The sequence below is a fragment of the Aythya ferina genome, assembly GCF_964211825.1.
Source record: "Aythya ferina genome assembly, chromosome: 14".
NCBI classification, from domain to species: Eukaryota; Metazoa; Chordata; class Aves; order Anseriformes; family Anatidae; genus Aythya; species Aythya ferina.
This window is the reverse complement of record NC_140312.1, coordinates 2892249-2908771: the sequence shown is the minus strand read 5'-3', so window position 1 is coordinate 2908771 and position 16523 is coordinate 2892249. Positions and strand designations below refer to the sequence as shown.

Sequence of the window (16523 nt, the reverse complement as noted above, 5' to 3'; positions counted from 1 at the left end):
GCATGCGCAGACCCCCCTCACCCCCTCCCCGATTCACACCGCGCATGCGCACGCTCCCCTCAGCGCGGCTCAGCCCCCCCCGCCTCTGGCGGGCAGCGCGCAGGCTCGGCGCTGCGCATGCGCCGTCTCCTCCCTCGCCGCCCGCCCCGGAGTAGTGGAAGCCGAGGCGGTGACGTCAGGCGCGGCGGCCATTACACGCCGCGCTGTGAGGCGAGCGGCAGCGCTGCCGTGCGCAGGGCCCCGCTCCGCGTCCCCGCCGCCTCTTGGGACCTGCTCGGTGAGGGGCTGGGGGGGCCGCTCCGGGGGCTGGTGGAGCAGTAACAGCAGCAGCAGCGGTGGTGGTAGGAGAATAAGAGGCTGAACGGGAGGATGGAGGAGAAGGTGTTCACCAAGGAGCTCGACCAGTGGGTGGAGCAGCTCAACGAGTGCAAGCAGCTGTCCGAGGGGCAGGTGAAGAGCCTCTGCGAGAAGGTGAGGGCGGCGTGAGGCGCTGTGAGGCGGTGGGGGGGCGACGAGGATCCAAGGGAGGCGCTGCCGTGCTGAGGGCACCGCGCGGTGAGGCGCCCGGAGGGGGCGCGGGGCTCCCCGGGGGGCTCCCGGTGGCTCCTGAGGGGTCCCCGAGGGGTCTTGGGGGGTCCCTGTGGGGACGGAGCCGCAGCCGGGAGCGAGCCCCGGTGCCCGGCGGCGGCTCCGCGGCACTCGGGGCCTGGCCCCGCCTCCCGCCTTTGCAGCGCCTCCTAAAATGGCGCCGCGGCCGCCGAGACCCCCGGGCGCCGCCGCCGCCATCCCGGGCACGGGCCCAGGGGCTCGGAGGGAAGGAGGGTGCCGGGCCCCGGCCCGCTCGGTTGGGATGGGAAGGGAAGGGGCTGACCGGGTACGGAGCCCGTGGGGGCAAACGGCGAGCCCCGAGGGGCGACCGCCGCGGCTTCGGTTTTGGGGAGAGAAACGAGGAAATGAGCACCGGGGGGGGGGGTGTAGCTGAGGGTACCCCCTGGGCTTGGTGTCTGGGAGTGAAATCCGAGGTTTTGTGAAGCAGGGATTAGCGTACGGGGCTGTTACCTTCTGTGGTGAAGGGCGGTGGGATGTGATGGCAGAGCGCCGCTTGTGCTCAGGGAGGTCCTAAAATGAGCCCAGGGTAGGTCATCTGCTGGGAATTAAGGGCAATATTAGCTGCAGCACGACCTAAACACGTTTTCCAATTATATTATAATCCTAAATGTAATTAAAATTTAGTAGCTGAGGGTTTTTTTTTTTCAGTTATCAGAGATTTTGTATTTTTACCCTCTAAAATATTAATCTAGAAGCGTAACTAGAAATGAAGGAATGTGGGAAGTTACTGACGTACTTGACTCTAAAGAAGTCCATGTACCTACCACAGGAAGAAATGAGGATATTTTAAGTTTGGCATGGTGCCTTCAAATACTACAGCGTGTTGTTTTAGGAGCAAATTGTTTCCAGAGGACGATGAACTTACTAAATAAATTGGAGTGCCTTTGGCCAAATGGGTTCTACTTGAGTCCAGATTTTAGTTGACTAGTATTCCACCAGCAGCTTAAAATTACAACCATTAGATATGGCCTGCGTGTTTTTAAATCGTGTTGCCAGCAAGAAGCAGTATAGCTGCCTGCTCATTTTTCACGTGTGTCTCATGACAATGGCCCAGCTTCTTCCTTGAATGAATTTGTCAAAGAGGTAAGTAGTCCATTTGCCATCACATACAAAATGATGCTGGAATGGGATTCTGAATACTGTGCAAATGGGTATTTTTTGTAAGGTTGTATGATAAGCTGAAGAAACACAGAAAATATACAAAAAAACCTCTGGATTTACTTGGTGCTTTGGATAGGTGAGAAGTAGGCATGCCATTAGGAATTCTGTCCCAAAGATCCCATAGTCCTACTCATGGTTGTGTGAGGTTGGGAGGTGGAGTTTTCATTTTTTCCTAATGAAGAATGGAAATAGGCTTTATGTCTGGGTAAATGCGTGCTGCTTATCACCAAAATAGACTCTTGACACTAGGGAGGGAAAATAGCCCAACATGAAGTATTTCTGATAGGTCCAAAAGAAGGGATCACAAGGCATGCCGGCTCTATAGGAGCAGAAGACTCTGTTTAGGCTGAAGGAAGGAGTGATAAAGGTGACTAGATCTGCAGGAATGATGCCTTTTGATAACGATCTGTGGGAACTAGGTTACAGAAAGCTGTGTGTCTGCCCACCCTATTCTGTGATGAGAGATCACAAAAACACGGGAGAAATCTACATGAAATATATCATTTAGCAGCAGTGCCTTGAGTTGGCAGCTGAGCCAGCTCCAGAACAAAGGTAGTATTTCTTCGGGTAGCGTGATACCCTGCTGGAGATGAAATTCCCTCTCTGACCAGTTTGCGGTCAGCGCTTTGCAGTACAGCCGCGTGGCTGTTTGTGTTCAGGCAAGATGATTTGTTGCTGATAACTACAGGTGGATTTACTGGGACTTCCTGCTGGTACCAGGTAAGGTTCTACACGATTGCTGACGCAAGGAATTGGAGGTACTCCCCAGCAGCCCAAGCTCTCCGTTGTCTTCTCTGTGCCCTACAGTGGGTGTCGGTGCTCTCAGAAGCAGGACTTTTGTTGAGTTCTGTGCCCTTCTGCTGAGGGACAGCAGTTACAGTGTTCCCAGGCTTCCAGCACCGACTCTGAGCAGCTGTTGAGTTGTGCTTCGTGTTATGATTGTTGTAAATAGTTATGTGTATGAAATCACACCCAAAGGTTATATTTTTCCATGAGGAGCTTAATGCGTTAAGGACAGCGTCAAGTCCAGTCACTGTTCCACGCGGCAGGTGAAGACCCTGTCAGGTACAGGTACAGGCTGTCATCCTGCTGGGACGAGTTAGGGAAGGAAAAAAAATCCTTGCAAGGTTTTTTTCCCACCCCCCATAATACCATTTGATTAGATGATCTTCCTGACTGGTATTTCTGGATCTGCTGGGGCTTCGTGTGTGCAGGCTGGTGCCTATCTAACAGGGCGAAGCCTAAGGGCTCGGTTGTGTTTCAGTATTGATACCGAAAGAACCAAACAGCTATTTGCAAACACAATCTAACGCAGCATAATAACTATGTGTGGCCATTCAAGCATCCCAGTTACTTTCTTGGTGCATCCTGTCTTGTACCTGGTTACCTCGGTGATGGTGGTGGTGCTAACTGGGTGGAGATGTCTTCTAGGAATACCTTGTACCCTTCCATAATAGCTGCCATAATAGAGGAGTTGAAAAAATGTGGCCCTCTGAGTGGCAGCTAAGTTACGTAGCCTTAATAAACGCCATATATTTTGTTACATCAGTGACAGGCTGTGTGTGTGTAAAGTATTTGGTAAGGGAGGTTTGAAAAATTGTTACCAGCATTTATTTATCCTGCAGTTGTGTGACGTGTGACAGGTATCAGCCACGCTTGCCCTGTTCACACTGAATTAATTGTTTCTTGAGTGCTGTCTGTGCACAGAGGAGAAAGGAAGCCCTTTATTGCCAGGTGAGGCTTTTTCCTGCAGGCCATTTAGAATGAAAGAATGCTGTCCTGGGGTGCTGTATGGAAAACCCTGCGGGAGGGAAGAGGGAAATGGTCCCAGTGGGGGTGTGGAACAGTGCTCAGGAAGGTGGGGTGGCAGGCTAAAATTGCACAAACGAGGGAGTTGAATTTGTGGTTGGAGTCTCCAGTGGTTATTTCAGAATGAACCTACTGCAGGTGGAGGGAGAAGTATCAGGGTCTCTCTGCTGGAAATATTAGTCTGAGAGGGTTGGAACCATGAACCATCCGGTTCTTAGAAAAAGACGAGCTGATCATATGCTGTGGAGAATCTTTAGGGTTCTCTTCCTCTGCACTTCAGCTACTAGTAAAATATGCCTGTGTAGACAGTGTTGCTATCTAAAAAATTTAACCTGAATGAAGGGCTGATGCTGGTGAACCCTGTTTGAGAAACCTTGGTTCAAGCCTTGTCTCCTGCAGCTTTTGATCTGTAACAATAGTCTTGGTTGTGTTTGCTATTTGATTTGTCACCATTGCTGATTTCATGGTACAAATGTTTCTGGGCCATTTTGGTCTCTGGTACCTGCCTTGTCAATGGTGTATTCTTCTAATTTTTTTCATGTTGCAGAATTTCCACCTTTGTTTAGCAGCAGATCTTCCAAGTTAGATTTGCTGAGCCTTGCTGCAGGTAAGAACCAAATGTGAGTGCTCCCTGCAGCTGTATGATCTGCTTGGGCTCCTTCCTTTAAGTGCCCTGGTTCCAGGAGGTCAGTGTGTTACCGATGGAGCTTTCAGATGAAAAGAAGAACCTGCAATCAAAGTTCAGCTCTTCTTTTGAATAGGGCTCGCAAATCTTCAAGCAGACTTCTGTGCTTCAAGGTGTTACTGCTCTGAGGGTCCTCCAGTTGTTTCTAGGGTCTGTGGGAGACGAGGACATGGTTTAGGGCTCCTTTTCTACCGCCTCATTGAACATACCTGGGGCTACAGCTGTTAGTGATGTTCCACCTTTGAACAGCTGCAAGTGAAAAGCTCTTTGTGACATTTTAACAACTGTGTTTTAGATTATTGTGGAATGCTTCCACAAAAAGAAGTCTTTTCACTCCCAGTGTTTGTTCCTGTGATGGTTTGTAATATAAAATGGAAAATGTCCCTTCACACAAAAGGCATTTGAGGTGTCAACCTTGCCAGCCTTCTCACCTAGTTCTGGTTGTAACACTCAGGCTGTGTGTGAGAATTCAGTCTTGTGTATGCCAACTTCTATAGCTTCGACAGCTTTCTTTTTTCAGTTCTGTGAAATTCCGTAAAACTTGTTGTGCTGAAATCAGTAAATTTTTTTGATTTGTTTTAGCTCACAACATCCGCTGTAATCAAATCAGAGCAAAAGATATTTTCTTGTTCTAAAAGTCACTCGGGGCATAGCTTAAGAAAACAAACGAGCGTTTGTAAGTCAGAGCAAGTTCCTACTTGAGGCTGTAGCAGTGCAAAGCTAACAACGTGGCTGGGGCTGTAGATTGATGGCCCCTTCCAGACCTACCTGTGGTGAAGCTGTTGCCTCCTCGGATGTGATGACAGTGCTGCTCTGCGATCGCTCCCTCGCCGTCCCCGGTTAGTCATCCGGCTTGCCTCGAACAGCGTAATAACCCGACCTGTCTGGCTTTGTCTGGCGGGAGGGAGGGAGGCCTTGTGCAAACAGCTGTGCTGAGAGGCTCCAAGGAGCCATGATTAAATTTCCCTTCTCACCTAGGGACCCTTAAACACTACACCGACGTTCAATAACACGGTTGTTGCTCTAGACTTCTTTCTTTAGGCGATGTGTTAAGCTGGAAAAAAACCAACAGGTAGTTTAATCCTGGCTAAAGAGTAAATACTGGAGCGCAGCTGCTTGCTAGTCAGGTCCTCAATATTTCTGCAGAGCATAGGGAAAATACCTCCCAATACAGGTGCATCCTTACCCTTGCTCGTTGGTTTTGAAGTAGGAATCCTCGGCTATGCCTACCCCAGCCTTCCAGCCAGTGTTCTGGCTGTGCCACAGCTTGGTGTGGTGCTGTGAGCAAAAGAGTTAAAATAAATAAAAATAAAAACCTCTTGAGTTTACCATCTGCTGGTTTAGCTTCATGTATCAGGCATTGCTAGCTTGGGAATAGCTTCGGTCTATTTCCTTTTATAACAGCTTGAATGCTAGGAGATGAATTCAGCTTGCTTCATGGGCAGGATCGAAGCCCAGCTCTCCGTAAGCGGTCAGCTTTGTGCGTTAGTGCTGCTGCTCTGCTACTTGGAACTCCAGTGTAGACAGGAAGGCGTCTGGCTTTCTTGGTTTATTTGGCCTCCAGTACATTTTTAAAGATTTTTTCTACACTTTCAAATTCAAAGTGAAGGACACAAAGATCTCTTCAATGATGCAAAATGACAGCATTGAATTCTTCTGGAGGAGCACCTTTCCTGTCCTCATTTTCTATCTGGTCTTGTCTACTATTGATACCTACATAGCACTTCCCCTTCTCTTCTCCCAGATCTGTTTCCAAAGGAAAGAGCGTTCTTTCTCCTTACCTATGTAAGACTACTAATGATTTTTCCAAATTGAGGTTGAAGGGAATATCAAGGCTGTAGACGGTGTCAGTCAGTGCTGTGCAGTACAAAGAAATAGAAATATTTAGCAGTTTATTGCCTGTGTGCTTCAGGAGAAGGCAGGTTGTCTTGTTCACTCTCACATGCAGTTCTGCCATTAGGGTTATTTTTTTCGTTGGCCAACATCTTGTGTGTAATCAGGCTGTCTTCTAACCAAAGAGAAATTGCTGAAACAGTAGGGTAGCCGTAAAGCTGTGGCATGGTGAAGGATGCTTCGCTGTGCTCTGTGAAACGTGAAGCCGAGCACGTCTCGTGTTTCTGGGGTTAGTTAACTGCCTGTTCGTGGTTCACTGACAGACCATCGATACATCTATTGATATATGGGCCACTGTACTTTCATTTTGTACGCTTTGGGTTTAAATACATCTTCCGAGTTCAGTTGATAGCTCTGCTTGCTATCTTCATTTGCTGAGCAAATGAAGGGCTACAATCACGCAGTGACCACATCATGACACACGTTTCCACAAGCTGTGCCGTGACCCTGTGGCCAGGCACGCTGCGTTGCCTTCACTGAGCTCCAAGCCCTCGGTATTGCTTGCAGTGGATGTTGGAAATGGTGGCATTGGTGCTACTCCCAAAGCCAAAGAGAAAGTAGGTGGGGCTGTCATTATTTCTGTCATGGAAAAAGAGCATTTTGCTGCTGTTGCTACGTCTGTGTTGGATGGGAATCCTGGTTTTACTTGCTTGGGACTACCAAACAGTTAAATGTCAGTGGGAGCTTTGTGTTTTAATTTGATTCCTACTTACACATTCACATTGAACTCCTTAGCGGATTCTGCAGTTTGAAATAAAGCAGGTCCCATTTGTGTCATGCCATCTGACTGCTGTCTTACCATCCTCACAGGAGTGACATTAGAGACCTGATTTCTCTGCTCGTGTTTAAAAAGCCAGGCAGTGAAAACGAACACCTTTTGCTCTAACAGCGAGCCCCATTTGGGCTGAGCATCCTCTTTGCCTTGCACGGGGGTGGGGTTGGGGAAGGAAACACGGATGTCTTTGCAGAAGACTCGCTGACTGTAGTGGGTGACTTTGCCTGATAGAGATTCCAGGTCCGAGCAATGATGCTGGCCAGCTCAAACCAGCCTTCATCCCAATTAGCTGGTCGTTGGCCCTTTAGTCACTTCCTGTGCATCTTGACGGCAGGAAATTATGGGTGTGGTCGAAGCCTTCGATCTCATCAAAATATCTTTGTGGTAACTACCAGTACAGCTTTGTCTTGGGTACAGCTGATGCCTCCCCACATGGGCTTTGCTAGACAGCGCAGTGGTTTGCAGGGGTGAGCTCTGGGCTTCCAAGAGCGAGGTATTACAGACTGGAGCTGTGTTGTGTAATTAAAATAATGGCTATATTTCCTTTACGAAGTCAGTGATAATCTTTTGATAAATGCTTTATAGCACTGATTCAGCCTTACGCAGCAGTTTCAAGCATTGTTTTACAGTTCTGTGAAGCCACAGCGATGTTTCCTGCTTTTTTATGTGCCCCGCAGTTCCTCAGCGTAGATCGTTGGTTTGAGCTAGCAGAGCTTCTGCTAGAAGCTGATGATCTAAGGAAAGGGTAGGAGTAAAAAATAAATAACTTGTGTGTGCTGGAAACAGAGTGGAATTTGGGCAGAGGAGAATTTAGGAGAACCAATTCTGTGAGGTAAGGTGGTTGATGGATTCTGCTCATGAGGCAAACTTGTCCTCGGCATAGAGTGAGTTGAGAGTGGCTGGATGACAGCCCTTCAGGCACTTGGCTCTGAGCCTTAATCTGTGCTGTCTTGGTTAAAAATCTGGGCTGAGAACAAGGGAAATAGGAGATACCTCTGTATGCAGGTAACTCCTACCTTTCATTAGAATTTTGCAGATCCAGAGTAAAATGCAGAGGTGACTTGAATCTTGCGCTCCTAAAGCAAGGAAGCTGATCTTTGTATTTTCAGAACAGTTTTCTTTTCCATATGAGATGTGCTTTGTAAACAGAGTCAACAGAACAGTGCTTCACTGTTCATCCTTGCATTTAGAAGATGTGCAGCAGTTCAGGAATATTTTAATCCTCAAATAGGAGGCTTTGTTTTCATCCTGTAATGCTTCCGTTCATTAGTGCAAATTTATTGTTTTCTTGTGCCTTCAGACCACTATTGGTTACAGTCTTGTTGTCTTCCGGGTGGCTTTGAATTGTACTGATTGCCTTTTTTCCCCAGAAAAAAGTCTGAGTAAGCAGGTAGCTCAAACGCCAAGTATAAATGAACTTCAGTCACTATGACTAAGGTGAAGTGCATTGGATGTGTGCTTATTGTTTGAACTTTGAGATGGTTCTAAGTATAGCACGGGGCTTTTGGTGTCAGCAACTGCTTGTGATGGATTTTCCTTCTGGGACTTTTTTTTGTGTGCAATTGTCAGTGTCTTGTGGCTGCATATATTTTCTGCATTAGGCTTTATTGGTGCTTAGCTGTAAAATTGGTATTTATCACCCTGAAATAATGGGCTCTTCTCAGCCTGTATTCATTTGAATGCACTTAGTTTTGAAATCTGAGAGTATGGAGTGCTGAAAAAATAATTAATTGTGATTTTGAAGTCACGAGCCTTAGCAATTATAAGGTGGCATGCTTTCCACATAAACTAAAGCATCACCTGACTCATCTTTTTTTAAATTGCAGAATACCACAAATTAACCTTTGTGTGGTGTAGGGTCACTTACGAGGATTGAAGACAAAAAAAAATAAAATAATAATAATCAGAGCTATCTTAGCATTAAAAGCTGTTAAGAAATGAAAAATACCTAAGAAACAAAAAGCACTGAAAGCACTGATAAGTGTTCAAGAAAAGGCGAGTTTCGGGGTTGCATAATTGTTTATCTAGTGATAGGAGATGAAACCTGGATGTTTCAAAATGCTGGTGTCAAAATACCGTGAAGGATTGCGCTGCTGTCCTTGGCAATAGGTCACCGGGTTTCTGAAGGGCAAGGAGTTAGGTGTGTCGGGCTGTTTGCTGCTTCGCCCTCATCAGGAGGTTGGACAGAGGAGTACCCAGCTAGGTGCTGAAGCTGCTGAAATGCTCCCAAAATGCTGCCCTGCTTCCTCGCTGGAAGGGGAGCTGCTGGGCAGGGAGGAAGGGATCGATAAAGAGGATGAAAGCAGATGAGGTTTCAGGGCTGGTGCACGGTGCGATACAAAGCTGGAGTCACCGATCCTGAAGTAGCATTAGTAATGGCTTAGCTTTGTGCAAACTGAGTTGTGAAATCTGGTTGTATTGGTGTCTTACCAACTTGTAATGATACTCGGACAGTTTGGGTTTTACCCTTTTGTAGGAACTGACCGTTTGCTGGTGCCTGTTTTCAGGGTGTTACTTTCAACTCTTCTATAGAAACAAGTCCACTGCTGAAGCAGTTCAGCATTTGCCACTGCTGGTGCCGTGGGACATAGGACAGTAAAGCAGTGTTTCATTAAGCCTGTTTCAGGAACACGAGAATATTTAAATTACAGCAGCATTCCTTCACTGCAGGATTTACGTGGAGGTGGTTCCAGGTCAACCAGTGAAACAGCAATCTTTTTCTATCAGAGCAGCTGTCTGACTGACCTGTGCTTCGCTGTGTGAGTGATTTAACACTGCAAAAACGGAGGAAGCAACAGCTCCAGTGCTGAGAAGGATGCAATTTGGATTTCAGTCAGCATAAAAATCGCATCCCTTTGATGAAAAATGAATGTTGCGTTCTTTGTGCAGTTCTCCCGGTCTGTTAAGAAAAACAGCAGTAGAAAGCATTCTAATTATAGCTTTTTTTGACATAGAAGTGCTATGTATTTGTAACTTTCCCTGTCAAAAGGGGAATTACGATCGCTAATGCTCCTGAGCCTAATAGTGTATTAGGGAGGCTCAGGCTGTTAAAACACCTTCAAAACATCCGGTGAGTGTCACTGCATTAAAATGAACTTAAGTCAGACTATCTTAAAATAAATCTACACTTTTAGCATCTGCCACAAGCCAGCAGTGACCTATCTTTAGTACTAGGCGCAGCATGAGTGGAAACTGTCAGGAGAGATTGACTTTTGGTGTAAATATGTCTGCAGAGTGATTTAACTCGGTTACTCACGCTTTAATATCTCAAGCTCAGTGTTGTGCAGGGTGTTTAACCGTGATTGCATTTTGCATTTCTTCCCAGCGTTGAATGAAATCTTCCCCTGTCTCCGTCACGTGTTGCGGACGCTTTGTGTTACCCTGGTGGTTAGCCTGGGTAATGCCCGGGAGCACTGAGCCCATTTTTGGGGGTGTCAGTCACTGTCCAGCTGGTGGCTTCCTGACTGTGCGGAAAGTTGGACGCAGCAGCGTGTTCCTTACGGGTCTGGTTCATGTCAGCACCCAATATTTAATCTCCAGTTTAGGTTTTAACTTCGGATGCTTCTTTCCTACCCTCCAAAACCTCATGTTGTTCAAATGACAATATTTTTTCTACAACGTCTTAAAATACTTTTTTGCTTAGCAAGCATTTCCCTGTTGTAAGAAACAAAACGGATCCTTTTTGAATAGCAACATTGCTGCTTGGAGGGCATAGAGGGCTTGGTAAATGGTGACAAGTAAACTTGTTACTATTTTTATTTCTAATACCATCTCGATTTAGACAATTATTGTGGCATGTGCTCTGAGGAAAAGCTCTAACAACTGGCAGCGCGGTGGATGATACAGTTGAAGTGTTCTTGTGTTATTTCAAAACTACCTTTTCTGTGCTGTCTCTAGCTTGTGCTTCTTCAGGCTCTGTGCTGCTTCTTTGCCTTTGTCAGCAACTCCTGTGCACAAAATTTTGTGGAAAAAATGAAGAGTACAAAAAATGTTTCTCTTTCTTTTATAAAGGGCACACTCATGCACACTTACAAGTTGTTCTGGGTGTAGGTCATCTCTGTTCAAAGCTAGGCATATGTGGGTGGCGGACGATCATCTCTCTGAAGTAAAAACCCTCCTGGAGCTTTGGCTGGCCGTGTTCACCTCCCTGGGGGAGTCTCAGATTCAGCTATATCTGAATTCAGGCTTTTGAAGGGCTGGAAATAAGACATTGGCATGATTGTAAACTTATCTTTTTCCAAATGTTACGTACGTCAATTCCAGCAATGGTGATTATTGGTCTGAAGTCAGTTGTGCTTCATGGAACCGCTTGTATAGAAAGGATGAGTTGTTTTTTTAAGCTGGAAACTAACTGAAATACCTAATTGATGCTGGGAGAGGGGAGAAAACAATTGTTTCATAAAGCCAAATCTTCTTTTAAGTAAAGATAAGCTCTTATCCCATACACTTCAGACCAGGAAAAGGTGGATTTGTAAAGAGGCTGGGTTGCAGCATTGCAAGTAGAGCATACTTTGGATAAGGCTGTTCATGGACAACTAATCTCACAATTTCTCTTCTTTTTTTTTTTTTTGTTTGTGTTCTAGGCTAAAGAAATCTTGACAAAAGAATCTAATGTCCAAGAAGTGCGATGTCCGGTCACAGTCTGTGGAGATGTCCATGGACAATTTCACGACCTCATGGAACTCTTCAGAATTGGAGGCAAATCACCAGACACAAATTATTTGTTTATGGGGGACTATGTTGACAGAGGCTATTATTCAGTGGAAACAGTCACATTGCTCGTAGCTCTTAAGGTAACTTTTCTTCTCAGCCATACAAGTCTGTATGAAGCGTGTATAATCACTCTCCTGATTACACTTAATATCTGTTATGATTATGCAACAAAGGTTTTTAGGTGTGAAAAGTGAAATGTTACCTTTATTATTTTTCAAGGATATTTCTGAAAAACGTAATGTTAAGGTGCAAGCCTGTATAGCTTTTTCCAAAATGAGTGCCACTTTGCTAATTGTCTAAGTAGCAATATTTAAGTATGTGCTTAGCGATACCAGCTTAATGCGTAAGTGTAGTGAAGTGAAGTCCACCTGTAACAGTGGATAAAGCTCGCAATTAATCTCAGAGTATCTGTCAGTTGAAGATCTGGCTTAATTAGTCCCTTTTCCCTCTAAGATTGTGATTGAATCTTTTTTTTCTTATTGGCATATCATGGGGTGAGGGAAAGCAAATTCTGTTGTGGCTTTTTTTTTTTTTTTTTTTTTTTTGGAAGATGTGCCTCTAAAATATTTCTGTCTATTACGTTTATAGGTCCGTTACCGTGAACGTATCACAATTCTCCGAGGGAACCATGAAAGCAGGCAAATCACACAAGTATATGGTTTCTATGATGAATGTTTAAGAAAATATGGAAATGCAAACGTTTGGAAGTACTTTACAGACCTTTTTGATTACCTTCCTCTAACTGCCTTGGTGGATGGCCAGGTATGTTTAAATTCGGTGAAGTTAAATGTTACTGGCTGTGAAGGGAGCTCTTAACACTGTATGCTATCAGTGTTCTATATTCTTTCAAGTAATCTCTTGCAGATTTTTCCTAATATTTTATACCAAGCAATAATAATTGTACTGAAATAAAATAAACAAATGAAATCTTCATATCTAACTCTTTCAGATTTTCTGTCTACATGGTGGCCTGTCTCCATCGATAGATACACTGGATCACATCAGAGCACTTGATCGCTTGCAGGAAGTTCCCCATGAGGTACTGAAAATTAATGCCCTAAACTCATGGTGGGGTTCATGATTCACCATGTATTGGATGTTTGAATATATGCACAGGCAGAAGATGAAGCTCAAAGTGGTGTAGCAATTTGAAAGCACCTTTTTGTTGTCTTGTACCTGCTTTCTGAAGGGGAATTGAGCAGCATGTTCTTACCTAAAGAAACAGTTTACATAGCATATCAGCAGGTACCACTAAATGATCTCAGTGGTAGGAGCTATTTCTATGAAGACTCATCATTCAGGTTAACTTACTGATAGTATTTCAAGTCTAAACTGCACTAGCTTTTGCAGTTGATAGGTGGGGTTTGTTATATTGTTGGTTTTTTTCCCAAATTTTAAAGCAGTGCTGCAGAAAGTTGTGCAGATGTGTGTGTAGTTCTTTTGCTCGGTTTGTAAAATGCCTTCCAAATCTCTTTCAGGGTCCAATGTGTGACTTGCTATGGTCAGATCCAGATGATCGTGGTGGCTGGGGAATTTCTCCTCGAGGTGCAGGTTATACATTTGGACAGGATATTTCAGAAACCTTTAACCATGCTAACGGCCTTACGTTGGTTTCGAGAGCTCATCAGTTGGTAATGGAGGTAAGCAATACAGCCTGTGTGGTTAAACTGTTGGTTGTGGAGTTTGTGCGCTGCTACCACACAGTGCATTTGGGGTGTGCGTGTGCTGCTGTGACAAAAACTGCTGATCCAGCTGAGAGTCTTCCAGAAACTATTTTGATAATGTTGGTGTGCTACTAAATAAGTTTCTAAATTAGTGGAACAGCTTTCTTGGGTTTCTTTCTGAAAATTTACAGCAACATTGCAAAAATGGACTTTAATTGTAGCACTTCTGTGTAGATAAAAACATTCTTGAACATAAATGCTGAGTCCCTCAACGAGAAAAAGCATGCAGATGTGTGCTTTGAAAAAATGTTTGTCCTTTTTACTGTAAACATGTGTTTTTGTTCTTAGTTTGTAGTTGTTCCTGGAAGTTAACTTGTGATCATCAAAACCAAAATTCAGGCTTAAGTTTAAAGATGAGATTCAGAATAGATTGTGTAGTTCAAAATTGGTTAAATTATTTTAACACTAGCGCGGTGGAGAATTCTTGCTCTTTTAAATGCACTTAGCTAATGCTTACAAGTAAGAAATAGCACATAAAGTCCAAAATTCTTTTTTTCTGCTGAGAAATAAAGATACAGACTTAATCATGTTTAAAAATGACACTACAAGTTCCACCTAGGGTTTTGAACACTAACTTTCAGTTTAGTAGTTAGATGGTTGTATGGGGTGCAACAAGTGAACGTGGTTTTCATAAATAATTTATTTTCCTCTCCAGGGGTACAACTGGTGCCATGATCGGAATGTAGTAACAATTTTCAGTGCTCCAAATTATTGTTACCGTTGTGGCAATCAGGCTGCAATTATGGAACTTGATGATACTCTAAAATACTCCTTGTAAGTATGTTTAAAAATTAGATTGAAGTTGCCCCTGATTCTGGAACTGTTGTTGTTGACACCTGGTCTGTCAGATTAGAGTGAGACTCTGCTTTCACTGTATATAACTGAAGTTTAACAAAATACTACAGAGTGATGCAGTTTGAAAGTAGGACCCTGTCACACCTGAGGTAATACACAGCTGTCAGTCTAGGGCAAGAGGCAAGAATCTTGGAATTATTTAGATGTTGGGATGTTGACTTGATGAAGTTCAGTTAACTATCTCAGCAGTAGCTTTACTAATAAATAAAGAATTATGTAAAGCATTGTGTAAATTACCCCCCTTTGACAATTACTGGAGACTTTTATTTTCTAAATATACACTAATGTTTGACTGGTTTGAGTGTTAATGCCAAGATAAATTTCTCTCCAGTGCATTGTGATAGTAATCATAAGACAAGTTTAAAATATCGTTATTATAACTATGTATTAATAGGAGTGGAAGAAGTTGAACAGTTATTCTGGAAGTCTTAAATTGGTTGAAAAACTTAAAAAAAACAAACAAAAAAAAAACCCACCTTCTTTAAGACCACTGCTGCTATAATTCAGAAGAGATACTTACCTGTAAAAGGAATGCTTCCAGTTTGATTAATACTCTGTGTGCTTTTCAGTTTGCAGTTTGACCCAGCACCACGTAGAGGTGAACCGCATGTTACTCGTCGCACCCCAGACTACTTCCTGTAAAGAGATTTTAGACCTGTACAGTATTGCCATGAACCATATGTTGACCTAAAGAAAACGGGAAGAGCAACAGTAACTCCAAAGTGTCAGAAAATATTTAACATTCAAACTTGTTTTCACATGGACCAAAAGACGTGCCATATTCAAATACAAAGCCTCTTGTCGTCAACAACTGTGACCACTTTAGAATGAACCAGTTCATTGCATGCTGAAGCAACATTGTTGGTCAAGAAACCAGTTTCTGGCATAGCGCTATTTGTAGTTACTTTTGCTTTCTCTGAGAGACTGCAAATAATAAGATGTAGACATTAACACCTCGTGAATACATTTAACTTTCCATTTAGCTATAGCTTTATTCAGCATGACTGTAGATAAGGGTAGCAGCAAACAATCATTGAAGCTTAAAGAACATTTTTAAAATAAGTACCAAGGCCTCATATTTGTTCTGAAACTGTTTGTTTGTTTTATTTTCAGGGAATACTGTTTAATTTAATTGTATTGATTTTTTTTTTTTGTCTGCACTCAGTTCCCTTTCCCACTCTTTGCCCTACCATATTGTCCCTTGTAATTGTCCGAGCATAGTGAATTCCTTCGAACAGAACTGTTTTTTTTCTGTAAAACAATGTTACTGCAGGACAGAGCTGCAGTGTTTTTCATAATAAACTTGTGAACTAAGTATGGAAAAATGTCAAATTCTAATTGCATCTCAGGTCAGCTCTGGTTTAACAAACTAACACGTAGCTGGATAGGTTTTATAAACCTGCGTACAAGTTTCCACCTGAAATACCCCACAAGGAGTTGAAGTGTGCTGGGAAGTTCTGGTATTCTGGGTTCTGTACCAGGGAGATGGCTGGCCCTACATCACGTAGCTGAGAACAGAGCTTGCTTGTTACTGAAATGTTGCTCTCTTCCCTCTTGGTGCTCTACTGAAATATTCAAAGATGGAAGAAAATAGGATAACTGAATTGAGCATGCCTTTTTTCAAGTGTAAAACTGAGTTTGAGTTATTTCCAATGTAGGTGCTAATACTTAAATCTGAAAAGCTAAGAATAAAACCAGTTTTCTAAATATTAAAGGAATAACTTGAAATTCAGTACTATGTGTATTGCCCAAGCTTCCATTCTGAAAATGAACATTGATGTGTGTTAACTTCTGTTAAAGTCTTTTCCTTTCACCTAATCTGAATTCTGATTTTACTCAAAACATTCAAATTTTTTGCCACCTTAAGGCTTGTGCTTGAAGCTTTTTATAGGACATATCTTAAAAAGATGTGGCTGTTTTCATGGAGGACTCTTAATGTTCATAATGTTTAAGAGACACTGAGTTGTTTGGGTGCAGTGTAGACTCTGCAACAAAACAGAGGAATCTTTTTACACTGCTTGCTTGTAAGAGAAAATAGAGAAATATTGTGAGTGTGTAGGCCTAGTTCCAGGTGCTTTTGGGGGACTTTCTTGCTTTTCTGGGGTTTTCTGATAAAGGGCTGCTTAATTCTCAAACTTGCGAAGACAACAGTTCATTAATGATGCGTTACTTTGTGCCTTTTCTGAAAGGCTTGAGCAGTTACTTTTCCGTTAGTAAAAATTGTGGTTTGCCCTTGAGTTTGGGCTCCAAATTATTTCTGGAGAGCTCAGTCTTCTGAAGCTTGATGTCTTACAGGAAG

The 16523-nt window shown here is 43.6% G+C and overlaps 1 protein-coding gene across 1 annotated transcript; it reads left to right on the top strand.

The window, feature by feature from the left end:
- Positions 1-95: 95 nt before the first annotated feature.
- PPP2CA (protein phosphatase 2 catalytic subunit alpha) lies at positions 96-15549 on the top strand. Its single transcript, XM_084535705.1, has 7 exons — positions 96-471; positions 11516-11725; positions 12234-12407; positions 12595-12684; positions 13124-13285; positions 14025-14143; positions 14794-15549. Exons 1-7 carry the CDS (start codon positions 370-372, stop codon positions 14864-14866), a joined length of 930 nt encoding a protein of 309 aa, XP_084391831.1. The 5' UTR covers positions 96-369; the 3' UTR covers positions 14867-15549.
- The last annotated feature ends 974 nt before the right edge of the window (positions 15550-16523 follow it).

Bases quoted from the DNA above. Each gene is read 5' to 3' on its own strand.
- PPP2CA (XM_084535705.1), top strand. From the start codon at position 370: ATGGAGGAGAAGGTGTTCACCAAGGAGCTCGACCAGTGGGTGGAGCAG. The intron at 472-11,515 runs GTGAGGGCGGCG...TTTGTGTTCTAG, and splicing joins TGAAGAGCCTCTGCGAGAAG to GCTAAAGAAATCTTGACAAA. The intron at 14,144-14,793 runs GTAAGTATGTTT...TGTGCTTTTCAG, and splicing joins GATACTCTAAAATACTCCTT to TTTGCAGTTTGACCCAGCAC.